General features: G+C 28.7%; 2 protein-coding genes across 2 annotated transcripts; both read right to left on the bottom strand.

Annotated features, from left to right (window-relative positions):
* Positions 1 to 1,110: 1,110 nt before the first annotated feature.
* On the bottom strand, positions 1,111 to 2,804 carry LOC100209412 (cytochrome P450 4V2). The gene has a single exon (XM_065804014.1). The coding sequence runs from the start codon at positions 2,726 to 2,728 to the stop codon at positions 1,211 to 1,213; it is 1,518 nt and encodes a 505-aa protein (XP_065660086.1). The 5' UTR covers positions 2,729 to 2,804; the 3' UTR covers positions 1,111 to 1,210.
* Positions 2,805 to 20,765: 17,961 nt separating this feature from the next.
* On the bottom strand, positions 20,766 to 21,794 carry LOC136083485 (histone-lysine N-methyltransferase SETMAR-like). The gene has a single exon (XM_065802886.1). The coding sequence runs from the start codon at positions 21,792 to 21,794 to the stop codon at positions 20,766 to 20,768; it is 1,029 nt and encodes a 342-aa protein (XP_065658958.1).
* Positions 21,795 to 23,117: the final 1,323 nt, after the last annotated feature.

The raw sequence follows: 23,117 nt of genomic DNA, 5'->3' as shown, positions 1-23,117 counted from the left end.
ACGCGTGGATTTCTTCATCTGAATCTAAAACATGAGATGAAACATAATCATTAATTTGAGTATAAAATTTATTTAAATGAGAAGACGGAAAGAGATTTACTGACGGAGGTAAATCATCATTTATAAGAATTTGTCAGAAGAAAATAGTTACTTGAATTCGTTATCTGGTACATTTGTGAATGGACACTCTTTGTACAACTTACACAATGCCGCTGTGAGCGACTTAGTTGTAGTAAAATGTACTCAATATCAAGCCGGCTGCATTTTGAATAAGCCCAAAACAAACAAATGTCACATTGAATTGAGCAGCAACTTAAACTTTTTTTTTTTACAAAGATGACCGTTTAAAGCCATAGTAAAACTAGTGAAAATGACTAACTCTTGCAATATTTGAAAGTATCTGGAGATAATGGTTTATAAGTAAATAACTATGTAAATAATAGTAGGTTAAAGCTAATAATATTAATAAGTAATATTATTAGGTATAACAGGGATAACAGGTATAACAGGGATAACAATAACAAAAATATAACACCTATAAAAATAATTAACAAAAACAATGATAAATTATAATGAAATAACAGTAAAACAAACAGGCAACTGCAAAATAATGATCAAAACTTAGTTAAACGAATAAAAATCTTATTTTATGTTAAGAGTTTTATAAACTAGTAATATTATAATAAATTAAACATTTATTAAGTTGCTCATATAGCATAATTGAATTTTGATAAAGTTTTCTATTTGTGAACTATTACTAATTTCTGAAATATTTCTATATAATGATCCTCAATATTTTCGCTATCGGATCTTTTTTAACCATCTACACTTTCCTTCTAATTATCAATGGTTTGAAGTTGGTTTATATTTTCTTCTATTGTTTTCAATAATTAGTTCTCGAACTCTTAATAAAATAACTTCTATTTGAAAAAGTAACTTAGTCTAAAAGTTTCTTAAGATTTTGGCTTCTAGTGCATATTACTTATAAACAAATTTCTTATTCGAAAAACGTGTTCTTAATATTTGGGGACCCAATGCGAATGCATTTGTTGCACTTGCATTAGTAGGCTCTGTATATACAGTAATTAGTAGAAAAATAAAGTTAATAAATGGTCTCAAATGTATGAACTTCTTTTCTAACAATTCAAAAAAATACATTTCTTTAATAACAAACATGTTAATTTTTTAACAAATAGGTTTTTTACAAATATCATCTTTCATAGAACTTCATCATGATACCATTAGCTGATTTATTTATAAGATCTTGAGTTCTTGAAATTTCGTTTTCATTCTGCATGGATTCTACATAAAAATGTTTCATTATGTTATATAAAAGAATTTTTTCTTCTATCATTGCAAACTTTTGACCAATGCAATTTCTAGGGCCAGCGGAGAATGGAATATATGTGTATGGATTACGCTTTACAAAATCATCTTGATCAAATCTTTCAGGTATAAAGTTGTGAGGATCTTTCCAATACTCAGGATTTAAATGTATCATCATCACATGAATTGCGATTTCAGATTTTTTAGGAATAAACTGACCATCAATCATCATATCTTCTTCAATATATCTACTGATTAAGGGAACTGGTGGATAAAGTCTCAGGCTTTCTTTTAAAACGTTCTCAAGATATTTAAAGTTTCGCACTTTTTCATATAGTGAACCCGAAGTTAGTTCAACTTCATCAATTTCAGCATGCAGTTTCTGTTGAACTTGTGGATATCTTCCCAGCAACCATAATGTCCAACACAATGCTGACGAGGTGGTGTCGTGACCTTCAAACATAAATGTATCCACTTCCTCTTGAATCCCATCAATATCAATTTCATCATTTTTATGCATGTCTAACAATAAATCTAAGAAAAACTTCTTTTTACCTAAGCCGAGTTTCTCTTCATTGTTTAACACGTTCTCATTATCAAGTTTATTGATTAACACACTTTCACTTTTGTTTTGTAAACTAGTTTTAATTCTTTCATTAATTACATTAAAAGACAGCTTATGAGCAACGTCTAATGCTTTAAAGTAACGTTTTCCACAAGAAAAATGCTTATAAAAAATAATGGGCCACAACCACGGGTACTTGGACCGTCTAACTATTTCCTCACTTAAGATGTTAATGGCAGTAACATATTCGGAATCTGGGTGATACTGTGCGTTTATTTTCACTCCCATTGACGTCTCACATATTATATCTAATGTAGCTAACCCAATAGGCACCTGAATATCAAAAATTTTTCCATTTTTGGCAAGAACACGAAATTTATCAATTAAGCAATTTCCTTGTTCTTCAAAAATTTTTAAAAAGTTGTCGAGTATTGAAAAATGAAAGCTTGGCGTTAGAAGTCGACGACGCGATTTCCACTTATTTCCCGTACTTGTTAGTAGACCAGTTTTAAGCCATTCATGCAAAAAATCGTACGCAAATCCCTTTTGAATTACGTTTTGACTGCTTAAAATTGCTTCGGAAAAATTTACAGAAGATGAGAATATAGTTGGCCGAATGCCAACCCAAACACAAAACACTTTTCCGTATTTTCCGCTCCACTCGCATAGTTGTTTGGTGGCTTTTACAGGATCACTTTCAATTTGAAGACAATTGCCAAATAATGGTAATGTGGGAGGAGTAGAAGCAGTTGACAGGCCATAAGAATAAATCCAAAGCTTCCAGAATACTTTAATTAGAATATAAATAAAAAACAAAAACATAGCAGTTAAAAGCATTTTCTTCTTTTAACTTTTTTTTGCAACTCAATAATATGTTTTCATTTGAAATTAAATGTTTTAGATAATCCATTGAAAGTGAACTAATTACGTTTATTTAAATAACTAAACAGCGTGTCTTAATATATCGTTGTTATGATATATGATATCACTATTATAAAAATTTGGACGATTTTAAATTGAGCTTTTTTAAAAACCACTTCAATTCAAAGTTTTTTTTGTTATGCTTTTTTATCTTTAAATAATGAATAACGGGTGATGCGGAAGTTATCGGACAAAATAAAAACAAACTACTATTATATTTTTTTTAAATAAAGCATTTATCTTTTAATAAAAATATATTATTTTTTATATGAAAAAACACCACCATCTGCAATTGATCTCAATTTTGCTCTGACGCCTTTCATATGCGACTGTAAAAAGTTTAAATCAATTTCTTGTAGTTTTAGTTTAATGCGATCAATCAAAACTTGCTCTGTTGAAGCTTGCCAATCTCCCTCGTAAACCTTCTGTGCCAAATGTCCCCAAAAATTTTCAATTGGTTGTGCTTGAGGCACATTTGGGGGATTGGATTCTTTATCAACGTAATAGACATATTGGTCCATCCAATTTAGAGAATCTTTAGAATAATGAAAACTTGCTAAATCTGACCAAAATAAATAGTTAAAGTCTCCATGATACTTGTGAATAAATGGAAGAAGTTGTTTTTCTAAACATTCATTAATATAAATTGATGAATTGATCGCTACAGCCTTGGAAGTGCAAAACAATGGCTCGGACATACCATGGTCAGATATGGCTATTAACATTAATAATTTTTTTGGAAATTTCTTTCATGTCTTTTTGCTGTCTGTGTAGTATCCAGAACTTCCAGGCATGTTGTCCCCTGCAAAACAAAAGCATTTTTCGTCATCGATGACTAGAAGCGATTTTGTGTTATTGAGTTGGTTAACTAGTTTCCTGCTTCTTTTCTTTGCCTTTATTTGTTGTTCTATAGTGTATTTTGGAGTCTTTTCACGTTTTCTATATTTAATATTCATTTTTTTTAACTGACGACCAATTGTCGATTGATTTGCACCGAATTTAATACCTATTTTTCTCTGACTGACCCCTTTTCGATTGTTGACAAGTCTCTTTAATTCGGCTTTCTTTTCTCTAGTCCAGGATGTCGGACGACCTGGGTGCTTTCTATCAGAAAACGATTGAACAGTTTCAAGTCTTTTTAGGTTATCATATATTGTACTTCGAGCAAATCTTTCCTTTTCAAAATGATTTACGATTTTTTTTTTTTATATTAGGTTTATTTACAAAAAACATTTTTAGCCGCTTTCGAAAAGATTCTCGTTCAGCAGCATTTAACCTCATTTTAAATAATTGTGTTTCAAATAATAAAGTTTATATTTTATAGAACGTTTATGCCTACGCCTATAACCACAAAAACTAATTATTATGCTCAAATAATGAAATTAGGATTTGTCGGATAACTTCCGCATCACCCGTTATGAATAAAACTTTAACAAAATTTATTTTTAATGCGAAAAAATACTTCTTGGAATGAAATACACTACTTTCCAAAGTCAGAGCAAACGGTCTTCGAACTAAATTTTCATTTCTTAATTTATTTTAATATTTAAAATTGGAATAACCTTCATAAATACCATTTTTTTAAAGAAAAAAAATTAATATCTTTTTTTATTCAAAACTTATCAGATGATTATAATCTGAAGACCATTTTTTTAAATTTAACGGATTTAATTAATATAGTTTTGCAAAACTTAGCTCTTTTTTTTCAACAGAAAAAAAAAGTATTAGGGATTTGGATAAAAATACAATAATGGAATTTCTGATGTATTATGTTTTTAATCAGGTTTTTGCAAATTTTAAAACTTTTAGAATTACAAATAACATTGAACTTAAGCGTCAGCGTGTCACGTGTCATTGCAATCAGCTTTGGAAATACCATTTTTTATTACAAAATTTCCTCGTGGTAATAGGGTAGATTAGGGTAATATGAGCACCTTAAGCAAAAATTGGAATAATTTCAAAAATAATTAAGCTGGATCCAAAATTTTTGCGAATAAACAATATTCAGGGATCCCTTCTCATGATCCACTTAGATATTTGGGCACCCGAAATTTTTTCTTAAAGACACAGAGGTTTTAAAAAAGTCACAAAAATGCTCATATTACCCAGACCACTTGGTAATATAATTATTAAAAAGGTTTACAATATTTTATTTTTATTCAAAAAACCAATTAAAACCACTGCTTTTTTAGGACTTTAAACTAGGTAATTTCAACGAAAATCACTGGGTAATTTGAGCATGCTCATATTACACAAAAATGGCATTTTTAAATAAAGTCAAAACTAAATAGTTCTATGCATTGTTTTTCAAGCCAAAAAGGATTAAATTTTTAGCTAACATATTTTTCTTTATGAAAAAATTAATTTCACTATTTTAGCACCAAAATTTCGCGCCACAAATCTAATTAAAACGCAAAAAGTTTAACAACGTTTTAATTAGATGATACCCGCTAATTACTGCATGTAGATTTACGCTATAGCGTAATACAATTATAGTTGTACTGATTCCTGTAATCACCACATAAAGTCGATTAAAAAAATACATAGCAACTTTAACTTCACTGCTTACATCTAAGAAATCTTTAAGTATGCTTATATTACCATGGTGCTCATATTACCCTGATCTACCCTATACTTAAATAGCCAAACCATTGCAAAATCAAGATTCATGCAATTTAGAAATATTTCAGGAAACTTCCAAACACACTTGCATGTTTGCGACATGCAAGTGTGTTTCGAAGACACCCAGCTTTAAAGCCATCAATTTACCTGAAAAACTGAAATACCAGAAAAAAATTAGCATTACAGCATCTAAACAGGAGTAGACTACATTGTTCAAAAAACCTTTTTAGGGAGAATACAACTTTATGCAGTTCTGATCAGATTGATTTGAGTTTGTTTGACATCCAGTAGATACAAAATACGTTCTCAAATTCCAACTGCTCACCATAAAATATGAGGGAGATATACTAATGGTTGACTAGATGATTTAATTGGGATAGTGTTGATCCGCTCCATTGATATTCTAAACTATTGATCAAGAAATATGCAAGGACATATGTAAGAGCATTGTATTACCTCGTGCGAAGAATAAAATGCCTTGTGGATGGATTTAACATTAGAAAAACAATCTCAACCATACAGGCAAATTGGTGAAGGAATTATTTAAAAAGAGTAAAATTTGTGTTTTGAAGTTGATATCCTAATCAACTGGCTTAGTTAAAATAAGATGTCGTTGATTATTTATAGCATATTGTTGCCCATTAAGTATTAAACATTGAGCCTACAAATTATGCTGATTTATTTAGAAAAATCAAAAAAATATTGCACTCAATTTGCATTGATGTTTGCACTAATTTAGTTGACTTTATGCCTCCTAGATGCAAAGCGGTTTCTGATTGTCAAGATTGTCTTTAAAAGGTTGTCAAATATCGTTAAAAAAATCCAACTTTTTTAAATATAAACGCTTTGTCAGCAAATTTTTGAACTCATCAAAAATTATTATTATTTTAATCAACTAAAATACTCTGATTAAGTTATCAATATTCGTTCAAAACATAATAGTAAACATGAAAATAATATGTTGGCTTCAGTAAAGTATTTGCTGAAATATTGGTAAAACTCAAATTTTTTTACTTTGTCCACAAATTTTGGGACGCAATTGTATCTATACTATCAATCTGTTTTTTTGAAATGGTTACCCGTTACATTATATATGTAGAATATAAAAGTACTAAAAAAATAATACATTTCATTTAGATTTTAATCAAACGAATAATATTGGTTAGAGTTAGCTTAATAATATATTTATACATGAAGATTAGTTTGTAGCACTACTAAACCTTTATTGAAAATATAATAAATACTGAAATGACGAATGTTTATGAAATAAACACCTAGGTGTTTATTTCATATACATTCATCATTTTTATACCATCAATATACATTCATGATTTTTTAATAAAGGGTAGCATGTGCGCTTCTTTTTTTCCCGCATATAATTCTTCAAGCATGTTTTTGCAAACAAAATATATCTTTAAGTTTTGTTGGTTATGTACAACCCCATGTAATATTAGCATAGCTGATGAAACAATGAATTAGAGAAAAGTTTTTTTATTTTGGACAAAATGTGGATTCATATGGACAAATTCGGAAAGTCCGTATTAAGTTTTGATTTTAAACTTCGAATATAGGAAAGACAAGAAAAATTTTTCTCAATAAGCATTTCTAAAAGCATTATTTGTTCTAGTTTTTTATTTGTTTATTATTCAAAAATAGATCTAGTAATTTATAAGAAGGTTATCTTCTTGCAGTTTTTTATGAAATAAGATATGCTTTGCTTTTTTCGACGTTTAGAAAAATTTTATTTGCTGTAAACCATAAATTTATCTTACTTGATTCAAAATCCATGTCTGCAAAAGGTTGTGTAATACTATTGTTGGAAAGAAACACTATATATTAAGTATTCTGTATTCCTTATTTAGAATATTGTTTTCAAGTTATGAGGTAACTTTTTATCCAATTCTAGAAATTATTTCGTCATTATTTCGTCATTTTACACATTTTACAATGTTATCTATAAATTTAAACAAATATATATAATTACAAGCTGACTGGGGCAAGTAGAAGTCAAAATGACTTATCATCAAGCCCCTTTGTGAAATACAAAAAAAAAAAATACAATTAAATTTTACATTTTCCAATATTACATAAAAGAGTGAAATTATTAAGTTTAAAAAAAAAAATTGGTTAGAAATTTTAGAAGGTTAAAGAAGAACTTAAAGTTAAAAAAAGAAGAAATTTAAGATAAAGTTAAAATATGAAATAACAAATAAAAAATTACAAATCTGTACATATTCTTATACATATTAAAGACAATAAACAAAAAAAAAAAAAAATTTAATTCGCTTCATATGCATATACATATTCAATACAATATTAAAATTAAATAAAGTACATAAAAAATTAAAAATACAAAACTATTTCGATTTTTTTTTCAAAAAAATGAGAGAATGTACGTAATGTTTAAATTTAGTAAGTGTTTTTTTATAGTTCTTTTAAATGTAGCAATAGATTTTATTTTTTTCATATTTTCGTCAAAAACCGAATTCCACAAGCGTGGTCCCCGGCATATAGTCGAGAAGTCAGATTTTTTGAGTGATGTTAGTGGGATGTAGAAATTACTCATTGAATGTCTTGTTTCATATTTATGATTAATTCGAGTGAAACTTTTAAAAAAATATTTTGGAATCATTTCATTTTGAAGTTTAAACATAAATAACAAGTTATGGTATATATTTAGTTTGTATACATTTAGAGCATTTATTTCCTTGAGTAACGGCTCGGCACTTTCGTATCTACTTGCGCCCAAAACTAATCTACTTGCTTGCTTTTGTTTAGTATAAATAATTTTTAGGAAAGATAAATGATTGTTTGCCCAGGCAATATTACAATAGTTAATATGACTATGTATAAATGAAAAGTATAAATTTTTTAAACATAAATTATTTAAAAGATGTTTTGTCTTGTACATAATCCCCAGGGTCTTTGAAACTTTGTTCTCGACTAGCTTTATTTGGCTTTTCCAATTTAAATTCTCATCGAAAATTATTCCTAGTATTTTCATTGAAAAAACTCTTTTTATTTTAATATTGTTAATTGTTAGTTCAGGTAATTTGAGTGGAAGGTTCTCGGATTTAGATGACTTAGCAAACAAAATATATTTCGTTTGCTAAGACATTAATAACTACCCCTATTGCCTCAACTTTCTAACAAAATAGAATGATTAACGATGTCAGGTGCTAATATTCCTAGAATTAATTTGTTTTTGTGAAAGCTATTATCTATTTGATAAATTAATTCAATACATGCGAATTCAGTAGAATGGTTTTTCTGAATACATTCCTTTTTACATGTAGAACAATAATACCCGTCGGAGTTTTCATCAGTTTTTTTTTTTTTATAAGTCATTTCTATTTTAAAAACAAGCACAAGTATGCCATCATAGGCAACCACTGCTCCTATGATGGCATAGGGGAGGATGGGGCTGGTTAGGATCAAGGGTAACTTGATGATTTTATTTTATTTTTTTTTTTTTTTTTTTGGTTTACATTTGTTAATCGTTGCACATCTTAAAATAAAAAATAGTAAAAATAATAATATAAACTTACAATGATAAAAAAATAACAAATATAAACAAGGTATCTGAAAGAAGATCACAAGGATTTTGTCGTCAGAACCTCAAATAAGCATTTAACAAAGATAAGATAAAAAAAAAAAGTTAATAAATTTTTACAAAACTACAAGGTAAATAATCTGATCTGAAGAAAGATCAAGATGATCTTGTCATCAGAATTGTATACAAGAGTAAACCAATGTGGAAGTTAAAAAGTAAAAAGTATATGAACAATAAATAAAATTAGTAGGAATAAAATTCTATAAACTTAAATATGTATATAAACAATAAAAAAGTAGACCAAAAAATATTTTTAACTTTTACTACTAATAGTAACTCAAAATATTATCTAATGAAAGAATGAGATTTTTCAGTTTTTTTTTAAAAAGGCAAAAAGTAATAGGTACTTCAAAATTAAAATTCGGCAAAACAAGTTTATTCCAAAGGTGTGGCGCTCGATAGGTAATACAAAATTGGGTAAAGTTTGTTTGACAAAAAGGTTCATTTAAAAAGTTATTATTTCTCAAAGTATATTTACTGATTGGTTTAAGAGAAAAAAGATCTTTGAAAACGGCTACGGATAAGTTATTTATCCACATATATACAAAACATAAAGTATTAAATACATTTAACTCGTATATATTCAAAATTCTCATTTCAATAAAATAATGCTTCGAATGAGAGAAGCGATTTGCAAAATTGATTATACGGATTGCGCGTTTCTGACGGAGAGAAAGACGTTGCAACTTACTTTTTTCAGTACTTCTCCAAGCAATATTGGCATAATTTAAATAACTATGTATAAATGAGTAATAAAGTTGTATTAAGACTTTCTTATTGAGATAGATTCGTAATTTATATAGGATCCCCATGTTTTTAGAAATTTATGTGCTTATATAATCAATATGGTGATTCCAAGTAATACTTTCATCAAGATAAACACCTAAAAATTTTGTAACAGAATCTCTTTTGATCGATAAAAATTTGAGGTAAATTTGTTGGGAGAAATCGTTTTTTTGTAATCGAATGAAATAAAACCCATTTTGTTTTATTAATATTTAAGGTTAACTTATTACACTTAAACCAATTAGATATATGTCTGAGTTCTTCGTTCATTGTTTTAAAAAGTTCAGCGATATCATAGTTTGAAAGGAATAGGTTTGTATTAACTGCATACATAATGCTCATTAGTTTTGAAGCTTTATTTAAGTCATTTATATAAATTAAAAAAAGGAGAGGTCCAAGAATTGAACCTTGTGGAACTCCACAAGTATTAAGAAAAGTGGATTGATAATCATTGTTAAATAATACAAACTGTTTTCGATTAGATAGATAACTTTTAAACCATTTTAAAATTTTATTTTTTATTCCGTAGTATTTGAGTTTATGAATCAAAATATGGTGATCGACCGTATCAAAAGCTTTTGATAGGTCAATAAAAATTCCTAGTGTATATTGTGATTTTTCAAATGATTTTGAGATTTCACGTACAAATTGGATAATAGCATGTTCAGTTGAGTTATCTTTCTTGAAACCAAATTGACTAATGTTTTAGCCTTTTTATTTAGCCTTACAGTCTTCCCTCAGAAAAGCCAGAAATTAATCAGAACCATCCTAATTTGCCATTTCATGCTACACAGCAGCATAGTAAAGTTTTCGCACATGCGCATAGGATACCTTGCCCGTCATGTATTTTTTGGACAAAAAAAACTTTTTGAAGCATTGCATTCTTTTTACTTTACTGAAAAATAAGTTTTTCTAATAAAAAAAAAAAGTTTTCCCAATATTGCAACACGTCAATATTTGTGCGCAAAGGACATATTTTCACCTAAACTAATGTAAAGTCAGTATAGTCATGTAGGTCTAATCACTTTTTCACCAAAACTAATTTTTATGGAAATATAAGCGGTATGCCATCATAGGCGCTATGCCATCATAGGCGCCTTTCCCCTGTATGCTAACGGGTGAACATTTGAGATTTTTTTAACGGTTTTTATTTTTGAAATTTTTTTGTACACTGATTCATTTACTCTGTCTATTTTAGAGCCCACTCTCTGTAGTTGCTGCCGGCAAAATTTAATGAAAATATTCTTACTATTTTCTAATCTACATCAAAATGAAGCGTGAAAGTTTGATTGATCGTGTGTAGAGGTATTGTGCTACGCATTTTAAGGAAGGTAGAAAAGCCGTTATGGATCATTTTTTGAAAGAAAATTACCCAAGAGCAAGCATTTACAAATACTTTTCAATGTGGGAAAAAGGCAAATCAAAACTTCGTGTTGTTGGTTCTGGTCGAAAAGCTAAAATAATGACTAAAACCAAAATTACCAAGTTGAAAAGCATGACTGATGGTCGTTCTGGCATTTTCACCCGACAAATTGCTCGAAAGCTCAAGTGCAGCCAATCTTACGTTGTGTATACAATTCAACAACACACAAATATTGCTTACCGAAAAAAACAGGCCATTCTAGCCCGTTCTCCTGAGCAAGTGTCCAAGTTACAAACATGTTGTGGCAGATTGTGTAGAAAATTTTATGGGTGTGATTTCACAATTGATGATGAATCATACTTCACATTTTCTCACTCTGATAAGAACTCAAACATTGGGTATTGGTCAAGCAATCCAAAAGCAGTTTCTTATGGTGTGAAATACAAGTCCAAGGCAAAGTTTGAAAATAAAATGCTTGTATGGTTAGCAATTTCACCTCAAGGCATCTCAACACCCAATTTTGTTCCTTCGGGCCTTGCTGTCAAAAAAAATGTGTATTTGAAAGAGTGCATTATTAAAAGACTGATGCCTTTTATTAAAAAACATCATCCTGAGGGTAATTTTTTGTTTTGGTCTGACTTGGCTTTGGCTCATTATGCTAAATCAGTGACAAGCTACTTAATCTCAAAAAACATAACTTTTGTGCAAAAAGCCGATAATCCTTCTGCATTGCCTGAACTTCGTCTAGTTGAGAACTTTTGGTCAATTTTGAAGGGAATGGTTTATAAGAACAATTGGCAGGCTACTTTTTGTTAATAAATTAAAAAAACGGATGACGAATTAACACAACTGATCAAGTATTGTTTGAAGAAAGTAGATGTAAATGCTGTACAGAATATGTGTGGAGGGGTGTATTGAAAGCTTGATTTTATAAGACGAAACGCTGAAACAAGTCTATTGCAACTTCAAAAATAAATTGTTTGTTTATAAATCTACAAGCTGCTTTTTTTTTTATCAAAAAATATTGATCCATTGCAAAGTAAGAGTGTTTCAATAAAAATCTTAATTTTACTGTTCACCCGTTATATATGAATTTCGCTTCGATAAGATGATACGACAATAGCATAATATAAGCATATAAAACTCCAATAAATTCTCCATATTACTATAATTAAAACCTTGTAAATTTTTTCATAATGGGTTATGTTTCAATAAGTTTATCGAACTGTTTCAAATATATATTTTTTTATAACAGAAAAAATGTTTGATTGGAATTATTTAAACGCAGTCATCAGGGAGCTCGCGAAAGACTAAAAACAGTCTTTGAGTCATCGAGTACCTTAACACTAAACGAGAAGAAGACATAAACTTTGTAATTGATGTGATAAATGATGAACGAAAGTAGTTTTAAAAACTCCTTATAATTGTTTAATTTAATAATAAGATTTGTTAATTTTATTTTTGAAGAGTTCTTTTGTTTCCCATGGAAATTTAAATTTTCCTGTCGCTCTTGTATTATATTTGGTCAGGTTTTTTTTCAAAAATGTTTGTATTTATCTAGTATGGATCTAGTATAGATATAGTTTGTATAGATCTAGTTTGTATTTTGACTAGAAAAGTATATTTTGATAAATATTCATTTGAATGATATATTTAGTGCTTACAATTGTTGAAATAAAGGTCGTGGATAAGTAAATTTGTCTTTGTTGTACACAAGTCTTGAGGCATGTTTTAACGTAAATATAACGGTTCTAGCTTTGATTTGTGAGTACTATATATATATGTTTTTCAGTTGAACCTTTATCAAATTCTTATATTTATGTACAAATTTCATAATAAAGTAACTCCAATAATATTTAATACACTTTTCAATAAAATTAACCACGAGCACCCTACAAGATTTTCAAATTACAATTATCAGCAACCTAAAATGCACTATTTGGTTACTAAATTTTCAATTGCCATCAGAGGTCCTAAATTATGGAACACTTTATTAAATAACCAGCTGAAAAATTGTTCTTCACTTTCTCTATTCAAACAAAAACTTAAACAAAAACTTTTTTTTTTAATTTTTTTTTCTTTTTTAACAACTATCTTATTGGTCTTTAATTTAAATTTTCCTAAAATTCTCCTATTAACTTATTTTTAATTTTTAGGTGTATCTACATATAAAATGCTTAAAAGAATACAAATAATACTTTTACAAAAGCTGCTGAAAAATAGCGAAAGAATTTCATTTTTTCAAATTTCGTAGGCGTGTTCGTAGTTTTGTGAACGTGTTTGTTTATAACCGGTGCAGGAAAAGCTGAAGAATTTTACGAACTTAGAAAAACCCATGCTATAAAAGAATAGAAATACAAAATTTGGATTTTTTTGTGACAACAATAATCTCGCTTTGTAGAGTGTACCTATATTCTTATATAATTGTGTGTTTATATAGCTAATAAGGGTTTTACAAGTAATGTATTCATCAATCAAAATCCCTAAAAAGTTGGTATTTTGAGTTCTTTTGATAGTTATGACTTCTATATTAATTGTTGGAAGAATTATGGGTAATTTATTTTTTTGTTTTTTAGAATGAAATAATATGTATTTAATATAATTCATTTGTCTTAAACCATATATTCATTTATTTTTATTATAATATTTGTTCTTTGAAATAGGTTTTCGATTGTTGTTTAGGAGAAGAACAAGTTTGTATCATCTGGAAACACAGTTTTAAAGCTGTTTAAGAAATTTGGAAGGTCGTTAATGTAAATTAGAAACAAAAAAAGGGCAAGCACAGAGCCAACCATTATTATTTCAATTTCCCAAATCTAATTTTTATTAGATTTGAGTTGCTATTTTCATTTCAACTGTTGCCTGTTATTAAGGGTCTGCTGTTAAACCATTGTAAGGCATGATTTTGTATATCATACTTTTGCATTTTTTAAGTAAAACTTCACGATCGACGGTGTCAAACACCTTTGACGGTGTCAAACACCTTTTGATTTTAAATTTTCTATTGTTCCGTTGAATGTCGCTTTTGGAAACCGTTTTGGTTTTTATTTATCATTTTTTCAAAACTTAAGTACTTTTTTTTATTTTACTTATATATTTTTTGTAATTGTAAACTTTTCTTTCAAGAAGAATTGAAAATAAAGAAAGGACATGTATATTGGTACTATTTTGAAAACTTTTAACTCTTTTGTATGGTATGGTACCTGTTTTAAGTACAGTGTTGAATATATGGAAAATCTGGTTACGTGTCTCCCCAAAAGAAACTAGTACTACTTTACAACAATTGTCATCAATACCTGAGAACTTGGTTCTTTCGAGAGATTTGTTAGGTGTTTTGAGTACGTCTTGTTAAAGTTTAGGAAGCAGTAAAAAAATCGTTATTTAACTTTCAAATAAATTATTCAGGAATTTAAGATCTAGATGCAAAATCAACATTAATGTTGGCAAAATAGATGTTGACTTCATTAGAGATATCACTCTTTTCATATAAATTTTTAGAATTAGTCATTATTCCAGAAGGTGTTTTGTTAGAATTAACTTTATTTTTTGCAGTATTTTCCTTCATAAGGGGTCATCCATAAAAGACGTCACGCTAAGTTTAACTGACGGCGTGAAGTAGGAAAGAATGTTGGATCTATTGCCCAGAGATTTTTAGAGCAAAGTAGAGCGCCTTATGTTCAATGAAATGTTCAATCCGCGGAAAAGAACCAATAAACTTCTGGTTTGTATTTAAATTCTGAATGAGATCCTTTATAGACGTTTACTGGTTCCCTTTTTTAAATCATTATTTGATTTTTGAATTTGCTTCAAAAAGTAAGATTCTTTAGATTTGTTTTTTTATTTTTTCAAATAGATTTTTGTATTGCTTTTGTAAATAAATTGGATTCAGTTCTACTTTTTTTATTGTGTTTTTGTGAATAGCTGGATTCAGGTCTATTTTTTAGATATTTTAAGTAAAGTTTTTGTTTTGACTTTCTTATTTCTTTCGTGATCCAAGGACAAGTTAGATATTTTACCTTTATTCCTTTTTTTTTAATAGGTAAGCTCTCATTATTTTGCAAGTAGAAAATCCTACAAAACTATAATACTGAACTTAATGCTGCTGCCGTTACTTATTCATGCGTGTTTGCACAGAGCTCACGGTAGCCATTACACCCGAGTTAATAGCAAGAAAGAGTTGCAGCAGTTTTTGCATAAGAAAATGTGAACGAAAGTGTATGCAAATATCTAACTTATGTAAACTTCAATTTATTTAATGTTAAAACATATATCAAGTTTTACAGTTTTACTTTAAGATTGTATTGCAACAACATTTCCTAAATTCTGATTTATAGCATTTATTTGCCGTTTCATAAAGACTTTTGTTTATCATATAGTGTAAAAACTTTTGTACGATATTCTTTAGTGATTGAAGTGTTTCGGTCGCAGTATTCTAAAGTGAAATGCCGTGATTTAAATCCTTGCTTTTCCACATTTTAAGAAAAATCTTTTCCGATTTTTAAAATACAAAATAAAACATTTTTGAAGTTCTATAAATATTTTTACTTTTATAAAGTTTTACTTATATTTAAAAATTGCATATAGCATTTATTTGCCGTTATATAACGATATTCTGTCTTTTATTTATTAAATGGTGTTAAAAATTGCCAGATTAGTGTGTTAAAGTGGGGTTTATCCAAAAAATCACGCACGGAAACTCCAATATGTTTTGTCTATTATTTTCATAAAAATAAAACTGGCAATCTCTAATTTACTCTCATCTAATGTATATTAATATCTAATATATATTCTAATCTATATAAATATTTTGTAAACAAATACTGGTATACATTAGCAATGTTATCAAAAAATAAGTTTGAAAAAAAAGGTGTGAAGCGGAATCACACTCGGAACAAACGAACGCAAATTTTAGTTACTTAATAAATAAACTTGAAATCCTCGGAAAATATAAGTTTCAGCTGTATACTTTTTTTTTAAATAATACTTTAGATATTAGTAAAATTTTCCAGTTACGGAATCGCACTATGTATCATCGAGCCACAACAATCATTTAAATTCATAAAAGATCACGCACGGTAGTTGCAAATTTGTTGATTTTATGTAGTTATTTTTATGAAAACAAATTGTTTGTGAGTATTTCAAGTAAAATATTACATTTCTTCAACTCATATTTAATATATTTTCGATGAAAAATAGAAGTCACCAAATATTTCTACCTAGAGTAAAGCGTTTTGAAAATTATTGTATATTTTTCACACTATTGCGACCTTAACATGCAAAAAAAAAAAAAAAAAAAAAAAGATAAAATTATATATATTTAACTTAATCAGGTAGCCTAAAATATGACTAAATTATTTTAATGGTTCTTTAAAAAAATCATAATAGTATTGCTATAAGTACCAGCTTTTAATTGTTAAAACAAAGAAAATTAAAAATCACGCACAGAAATGGAAATGGCCAGTGGCCGAATTGGTTAGCTCCCTGCACTTCATTTTTTTTTTTTTTTTGTATATATATTTCGCTGTTCATATAAAAACAAAAAATAAAATTACAATGAAACTTTTACGTTACACAAAGAATATATATAAAACAGACAGGGGCTCAAAGAAGATACGGATGGCTGGTGTCACCACAATCTTTTCATAGAGCCCCTTTAACAATAACATTTAAAGCCCACATGGATCTAGTAAGTTTACATTAAAATATTTTTTCTTAAAAATACGTGAAGAATATTTGTTAAAAACTCATATATGCATACATGCATTTTTTTTTGTATTTCATTTATTTTGCTGTTTAACAAAAATGATCAACATACATATATAAAAGAAAGAAAAATTTGTCCGTAAAAACAAAGAAGACAGTAAAATTTTGTCAGCACCGTTTTTGTATATACAATATAATATACAAATTTTTCTTATTACAACGATCTTTATAAAATAAAGAATTAAATAGACAGTGGCTAAAAGAAGATGAAGATAACAATACTTCATTGTAATCTTTTCATAGAGCCCCTATATATACTTTCAATAGAATATAGATATTATATTAACAACCCTGATGGGCATAAAACTGCTGCGCTGATCAATAAATCAAATAAAGATAAAAAACTGAAAAATAGAATCAACAAACTTCGGAGTTACTCAAGCTTTAAAAATTTCTTTTTTGATTTAAAACTTAAATGAACTTAATGACTTTGCCATACATTTAAATCTTTTTTAATAGATGTTCCATATATTTGGACCTCGATATGCAATGTTACATTCAGTATATTTATTAACGTTTTGATGCAGTTTATATGAGTTACTTATATTTGCTCTTAGATAACAGTTTTCGTTTATATTTATTTCAAACTTGTTGTTAAGGTTTTCAGCAGAGAGATTATTGTTGAATCGATACAAAATTTAAATGCTGATAGATATTTATTTCAAAAATATCCATCATTTTCATATCATTCATTATAGGTTCACGCTTATTTTTGGAGTAAATAATTCATTAAAAGTTTGATGGTTGATACTTGCCTATGATATATTTGCATAACTGATGAAGCAATGAATTAATCCAAAATATATTAGTTTGAGACTTAGTTTATTGATATACGAACGAACTTGATACATCATACCAATTATATTGGTGATCTTAGATTGAATATATCTTATTTGAGAAAGGCATGATAAATTCTCATCAACAAAAGTTCTTTAGAATGTTATACTGGCTCATTTTTTAACTAATTTATCATTTAAGATAATGTCAGGCAACTTAAGAGGAAGGTTTTCTTCTGTATTTTTTTATGGAGTAGTATGTAGTTTGTTTTCTCTGAGTTAACTTTTATTCCAAAAGTTTTATTAATTATACCATAGTGCTTTAGTTTATCTAATAGGATGCATTGATCAACTGTATCAAATGCTTTTGATAAGTCAATAAAAACACCTTAGGTAAACTTATTTTGTTTAAAACCATTAGCCTATTTGATCAACTAATTCAATGATTCCATGTTCAGTTGAGAAGTTTTTTTGAAATTTAAACTGGTTTTGGTAAAATAATTTGTTTTTAGTGAAGTGAATATATATTATATTGTAAGTTACACTTTGAAAAGTTTTGAAAATACAGAAAGTATTGATATAGGTCTATATTTGGTTATGTCAGAAGATTCATTATATTTAAATATAGGAATTACTTTAGCTAATTTAAGTCTATCAGAGAATATCCGAGAAGTTATTGAAAGCTTTAGTATATGGATCAGAGGTCTGTTTAAACTGATTTTGTTGAATATTAATTATATTACTAGATATTTCATCAAACCCTGATGCTTTCTGTTTTTTTAAAGAGGAAAACACTTCTTCAAATTCTTTATAGTTAAGTTCATTATGGTGCATCTAAAACCCTCTAACATCTAAAATTTTATTTTTGGGTTTTAGATATGAACTTGCATTTAAGGGTTTTATTACTGTAAATTTTTTTTAGCATTTTTAATAAGATTTTGGTAAAAATATTTATACTTTTTGTAATCTTTTCATTATCACTGTTTTTTTTTTTTTTTTTAATTTATTATAGAGTTTTTGCTTCTTCTTTTAGCATTTTATCAGCGATTTATCCATCCACGGATTAGCTACTGCTTTTGTCTACTTAATTTGTATATCCTCTTGTGGGCAGGTTTCATTAAAACACTCAAGAAATTTATCTAAAAAACTGTTGAAAGCTTCGTTAGTATCCTGATTTTTATAAACATTGGACCACGTTTCTTGTTTTAGTCTAATTGATACGTCATTAGTATTACTTGTTTTGAGATTGCGTTTTTCCAATTTATAACTTTTGGTTCACAATCAGACGTGGTTTTTAAATTTCTTACTTGTAAATATTGGAAAAGTAATCGCTAATATCAGTCATAAAAACCCTAGTTTTAATATCCATTTCCAGGTAATTATTAATAAGATTATAGTCTATTTTTGTTGCCAAAGTTTTTGACACGTGCTTTGGCTTATTATTTTTTTTTTTTTTTTTTTTTTAGTATTGTATTTGCCGATTGAAAATAATTTACACTCGTAATTTATAAAAACAAATATTTACATGACTGGGGCTTGAAGAAGACAAAATTCATCTTATCATTAAGCCCCCCAAATCTTATCATTAAGCCCCCCAAGGGCTATTAATTGCCGGCAACTCAGTAAATTTAAGAAGCATATGAAAAAAGATTTTATTTTCGGAAATTTTGAATAACTTAGACCATTGAGGTTTATGTCTCCAACGACAATAATAAAAAAATTAAATTCGAAACTTTTATCAAAAAAGTATTTTTGATAAAAGTTTCGAATCATTTGATTTTACCACTTGGTGGACGATAAACGCATTCAATTAAAATATTTTAAAATACACATTTATACATATACACATAACACATATACAAACATACTTATATATATATGTCAGAAATTAAAGAAATTTCATTTTTGCAATGCAGTTTTATTTTTCGTTTAAAAGAGAAAGTGCTTTTCAAATTTTCAATACTCTTATTTTTCAATTAATACCACAATGACGGACTTGGCTAATAATTGAGAATTTCGACACTTGTGACTTTACTGTGTTCAAGTGATAGTTATGGTTGGTAATAACCAAAGATTGTATTTTTGTGAAAAAGCCGATGTAAAAATATCAGAAAATACTTTTGGAAGCAAGTTATTCTTATATTTATATATAAATATTTATATTTGAAGTGAATTAAGTTTTGATATATCCAGGGCATTCATGATTTTCATTACAGGGGAATTTTGTAAGCTCTGAAATCTTATCAATTTAGTTAAGAGTTTTTGTGTTATGATTGTAAAGTTGTTGCAATAGTGACAGTATAAAGGTGTTACAATGGCATGATTATAAAATTTAGTGTTTGCCCAAATAATATTAGCGTAGGAAAGATGGCAATGAACAAGACTGAAGTACAGCAGTACAACAAAAAATTTTAAACCTGTGCCCTTTTTTTTGTTTTTTTTATAGAAGTTTACAATTTTTCCATAAGAAGTTAGAAAGTATTGAAAATTAATTGTTATCTCAAAACAATGATTTGAAAGATTTTTATTTTTTACCACTTCAAAATTATTGAAATAAAACGAGTATGCCAAGAATAAAACTAAAGAGTTGCGATGTGGTGATGAGGGAGAGGGGGGTGATAGGTGAAAAATGGTCAAATATTGCGTAACGTAGTTTGTAGACCCTGAATTTAAATTACAGAAAGATATTTAGAATTGTTAAAATGTTAAAAATTTTTACTATGATTTGTTTTTATTAAAAATTAAAACCACTGCAATTTTAGGAGGTAAACTCAATAAAAAACACTGGGTAATTTGAGCATGTTCATATTACAAATGGTATCTTTAAATAAAGTCAAAACTTAATGTTTCTAATCATTGTTTGTTAAACAAAAATGAAGCAGATTTCTAGATAACGTATTTTTCTTTATGAAAAATTAAATTTCATTATTTTATAATCAAAATTTCACGCCTCATATCAGGTAACCAAAAAAGTTCGTGCGGTTTTTCCGTATATAATAAAAACACACAAAACGACAAAAGTAAGTACATTTATTCATCAAAATAGTCACCATTAGCATCTAAAACCTTTTCCCAACGTAAAACAAGCTTATTTATTCCACTTCTAAAAAATTCTCGGTCCTTTGAGTCTATAAAAGCTTTCAACTCCATTTCAACCGCGTCCTGGTCTCGGAACTGCTGTCCTTTTAAATGATTTCCCAGGGAAAGGAAAAAATGGAAATCAGTAGGGGAGAGGTCTGGCGAGTATGGTGGATGAAGCAAACTCTCCCAACCAAGGCTTTGGAGCTTGTCCTGAGTCACGCGAGCGGTGTGCCGTCTCGCGTTGTCGTGGAGAAGCAGAACTCCTCTCCTGTGCACCAGTGCAGGCTGCTTTACAAGCAACAGGTCGTGAACTCGTTGCAGCTGTGCTGAGTAGACCAGTCCAGTAATGGTTTGGCCTGTTGGGAGCAGCTCGTAATGCACTATACCAGCTGTAGTCCACCAAATGCAGAGCAAAACCTTCCACTCGTGGAGATTGGGCTTGGGTGTCTTTGGGATGGGGTCATCGGGGGACAACCAATGGTAGCAACGCTTGGTATTGTTGTACACAATCCATTTTTCGTCACATGTCAATAAACGATCAAGAAAAGGCTCAACATTGTGGCGTGATAAGAGTGATGTGCAGATCGTATGCCGTTGCTTCTTGTTGTCGATCGACAATTTGTGCGGAACCCACCGACTCAGCTTCCACGCTTTCCCAATCGCATGCAGATGCAGGCGGATGATTTCAACACTCACAGCAAACCTCACTGCAAGTTCGTGGCAAGTTTGGCTGGAGTCAGACTCGACAGCGTCCTTCAGTTCATCCTCATCAACCAACAATGGGCGTCCAGAACGCGGCAGGTCTTCGATGGACTCATCTCCCGAAGAGAATTGCTGAAACCACTTCTGTGCTGTGCGTTCACTTACTGTACCTTCTCCAAATGCTGTGCAGATGTTTTTGGCCGCTTGTGTTGCATTCCTTCCAAGTTTGAACTCGTAAAGTAAGCAAGATCGAATAATCGTTGGTTGGGTTGCCATCCTTTCTTTACACAAAACCTTTCCTGTATGCTCGTTACAAGCCTTCACTAAATATGCAGCAACTGCGCGTGACACACGCGTTCTATTACGCAACAAAGCTACTTGCCTTGTGCAATGTGGGTGTTGTAAAAAATGCTAAAAACAATTCAATTACCAAAAACCGTACAAACTTTTTTGGTTACCTAATATTTAATAACGCAAGAAGTTTAATAGCGTTTTAATTTGATGATAGTAGCTAATTAATAATTGCTGATAATAAGCTAATTGCTGCATACAATTTACGCTAATTATATCACCATAGAAAGTCGATTCAAAAAATACAAAACAACTTTAACTTTACTGCTTACGTCTTAGAAATCTTTTAGTTACCAAGGTGCTTATATTACCCTTATCTACCCTAACCATTTATAATTACAAATGGTTGTTCTGAAAAAATGTGAACAAAAGTAAAACGTATAGAAAAAAAAAATTAAATAGTATAATGTAGACCGTGCACTTACATAAACCTTTGTTGTTGTCACAGCAGACTAACTAAGAACAACTTTGAAAAAATAATAGTGTTACGAGTAAACATCTGATATGTGCTTATTTAGTTCTGTACGTGTAGGGTCTTTTTAAAGCACAACGCGGTTTTTAAAAAGTAGGAATATAAATAGCTTTATTACAATACTGTAGATTGAGCGACTATGTAACGCAGGTTGCAAACGCTACCTAATAATCCATTTTTGAAGTAATTATTATTTTTTTTAAAGTAACATTGTTGACGTCAACTTGCTTTGCCTCCCCCTCCTCTTTGAAAACAATTGTCAAAAAAAAAACAAAAAAACACAGACACTTCTCCCCTATTTTGTTGACGTAATTAATGAACAAACCCAAAGTATAACTATTTTAATAAACAATTTTTTAAAAATAAAACCTAACAGTGTTTTTTTTTAAATAGTTAATAACTTTTTAAATAATTATGTTCCTTTAAAAATAAAAATTTTGTTGGAAAGGAAACTCGTAGAATACTAAGAATTCTTTTCATCAAGTATCTCCTTAAATATTAAATTAAAAAGTAGTTATATATATATAACTACTTTTATATAATAGTAGTTATATATATATATATATATATATATATATATATATATATATATATATATATATATATATATATATATATATATCATGAGGGGTTAAATAATATACAGTCAGTGATACACATAAATATTTTAAAAGACAATTTTCTATAGTTAGGTATTGTTAACAGTATTATAAATCATGGTTAAATGTAATACATTTTGAAAAAATTGTCGGATATTATTTTGTTTTATAGGTACC

This window comes from Hydra vulgaris, chromosome 08 (assembly GCF_038396675.1).
Source record: "Hydra vulgaris chromosome 08, alternate assembly HydraT2T_AEP".
Taxonomy (NCBI): Eukaryota; Metazoa; Cnidaria; class Hydrozoa; order Anthoathecata; family Hydridae; genus Hydra; species Hydra vulgaris.
Note: the sequence above shows the minus strand (reverse complement) of the source record. Positions and strands in the feature narration are given on the sequence as shown.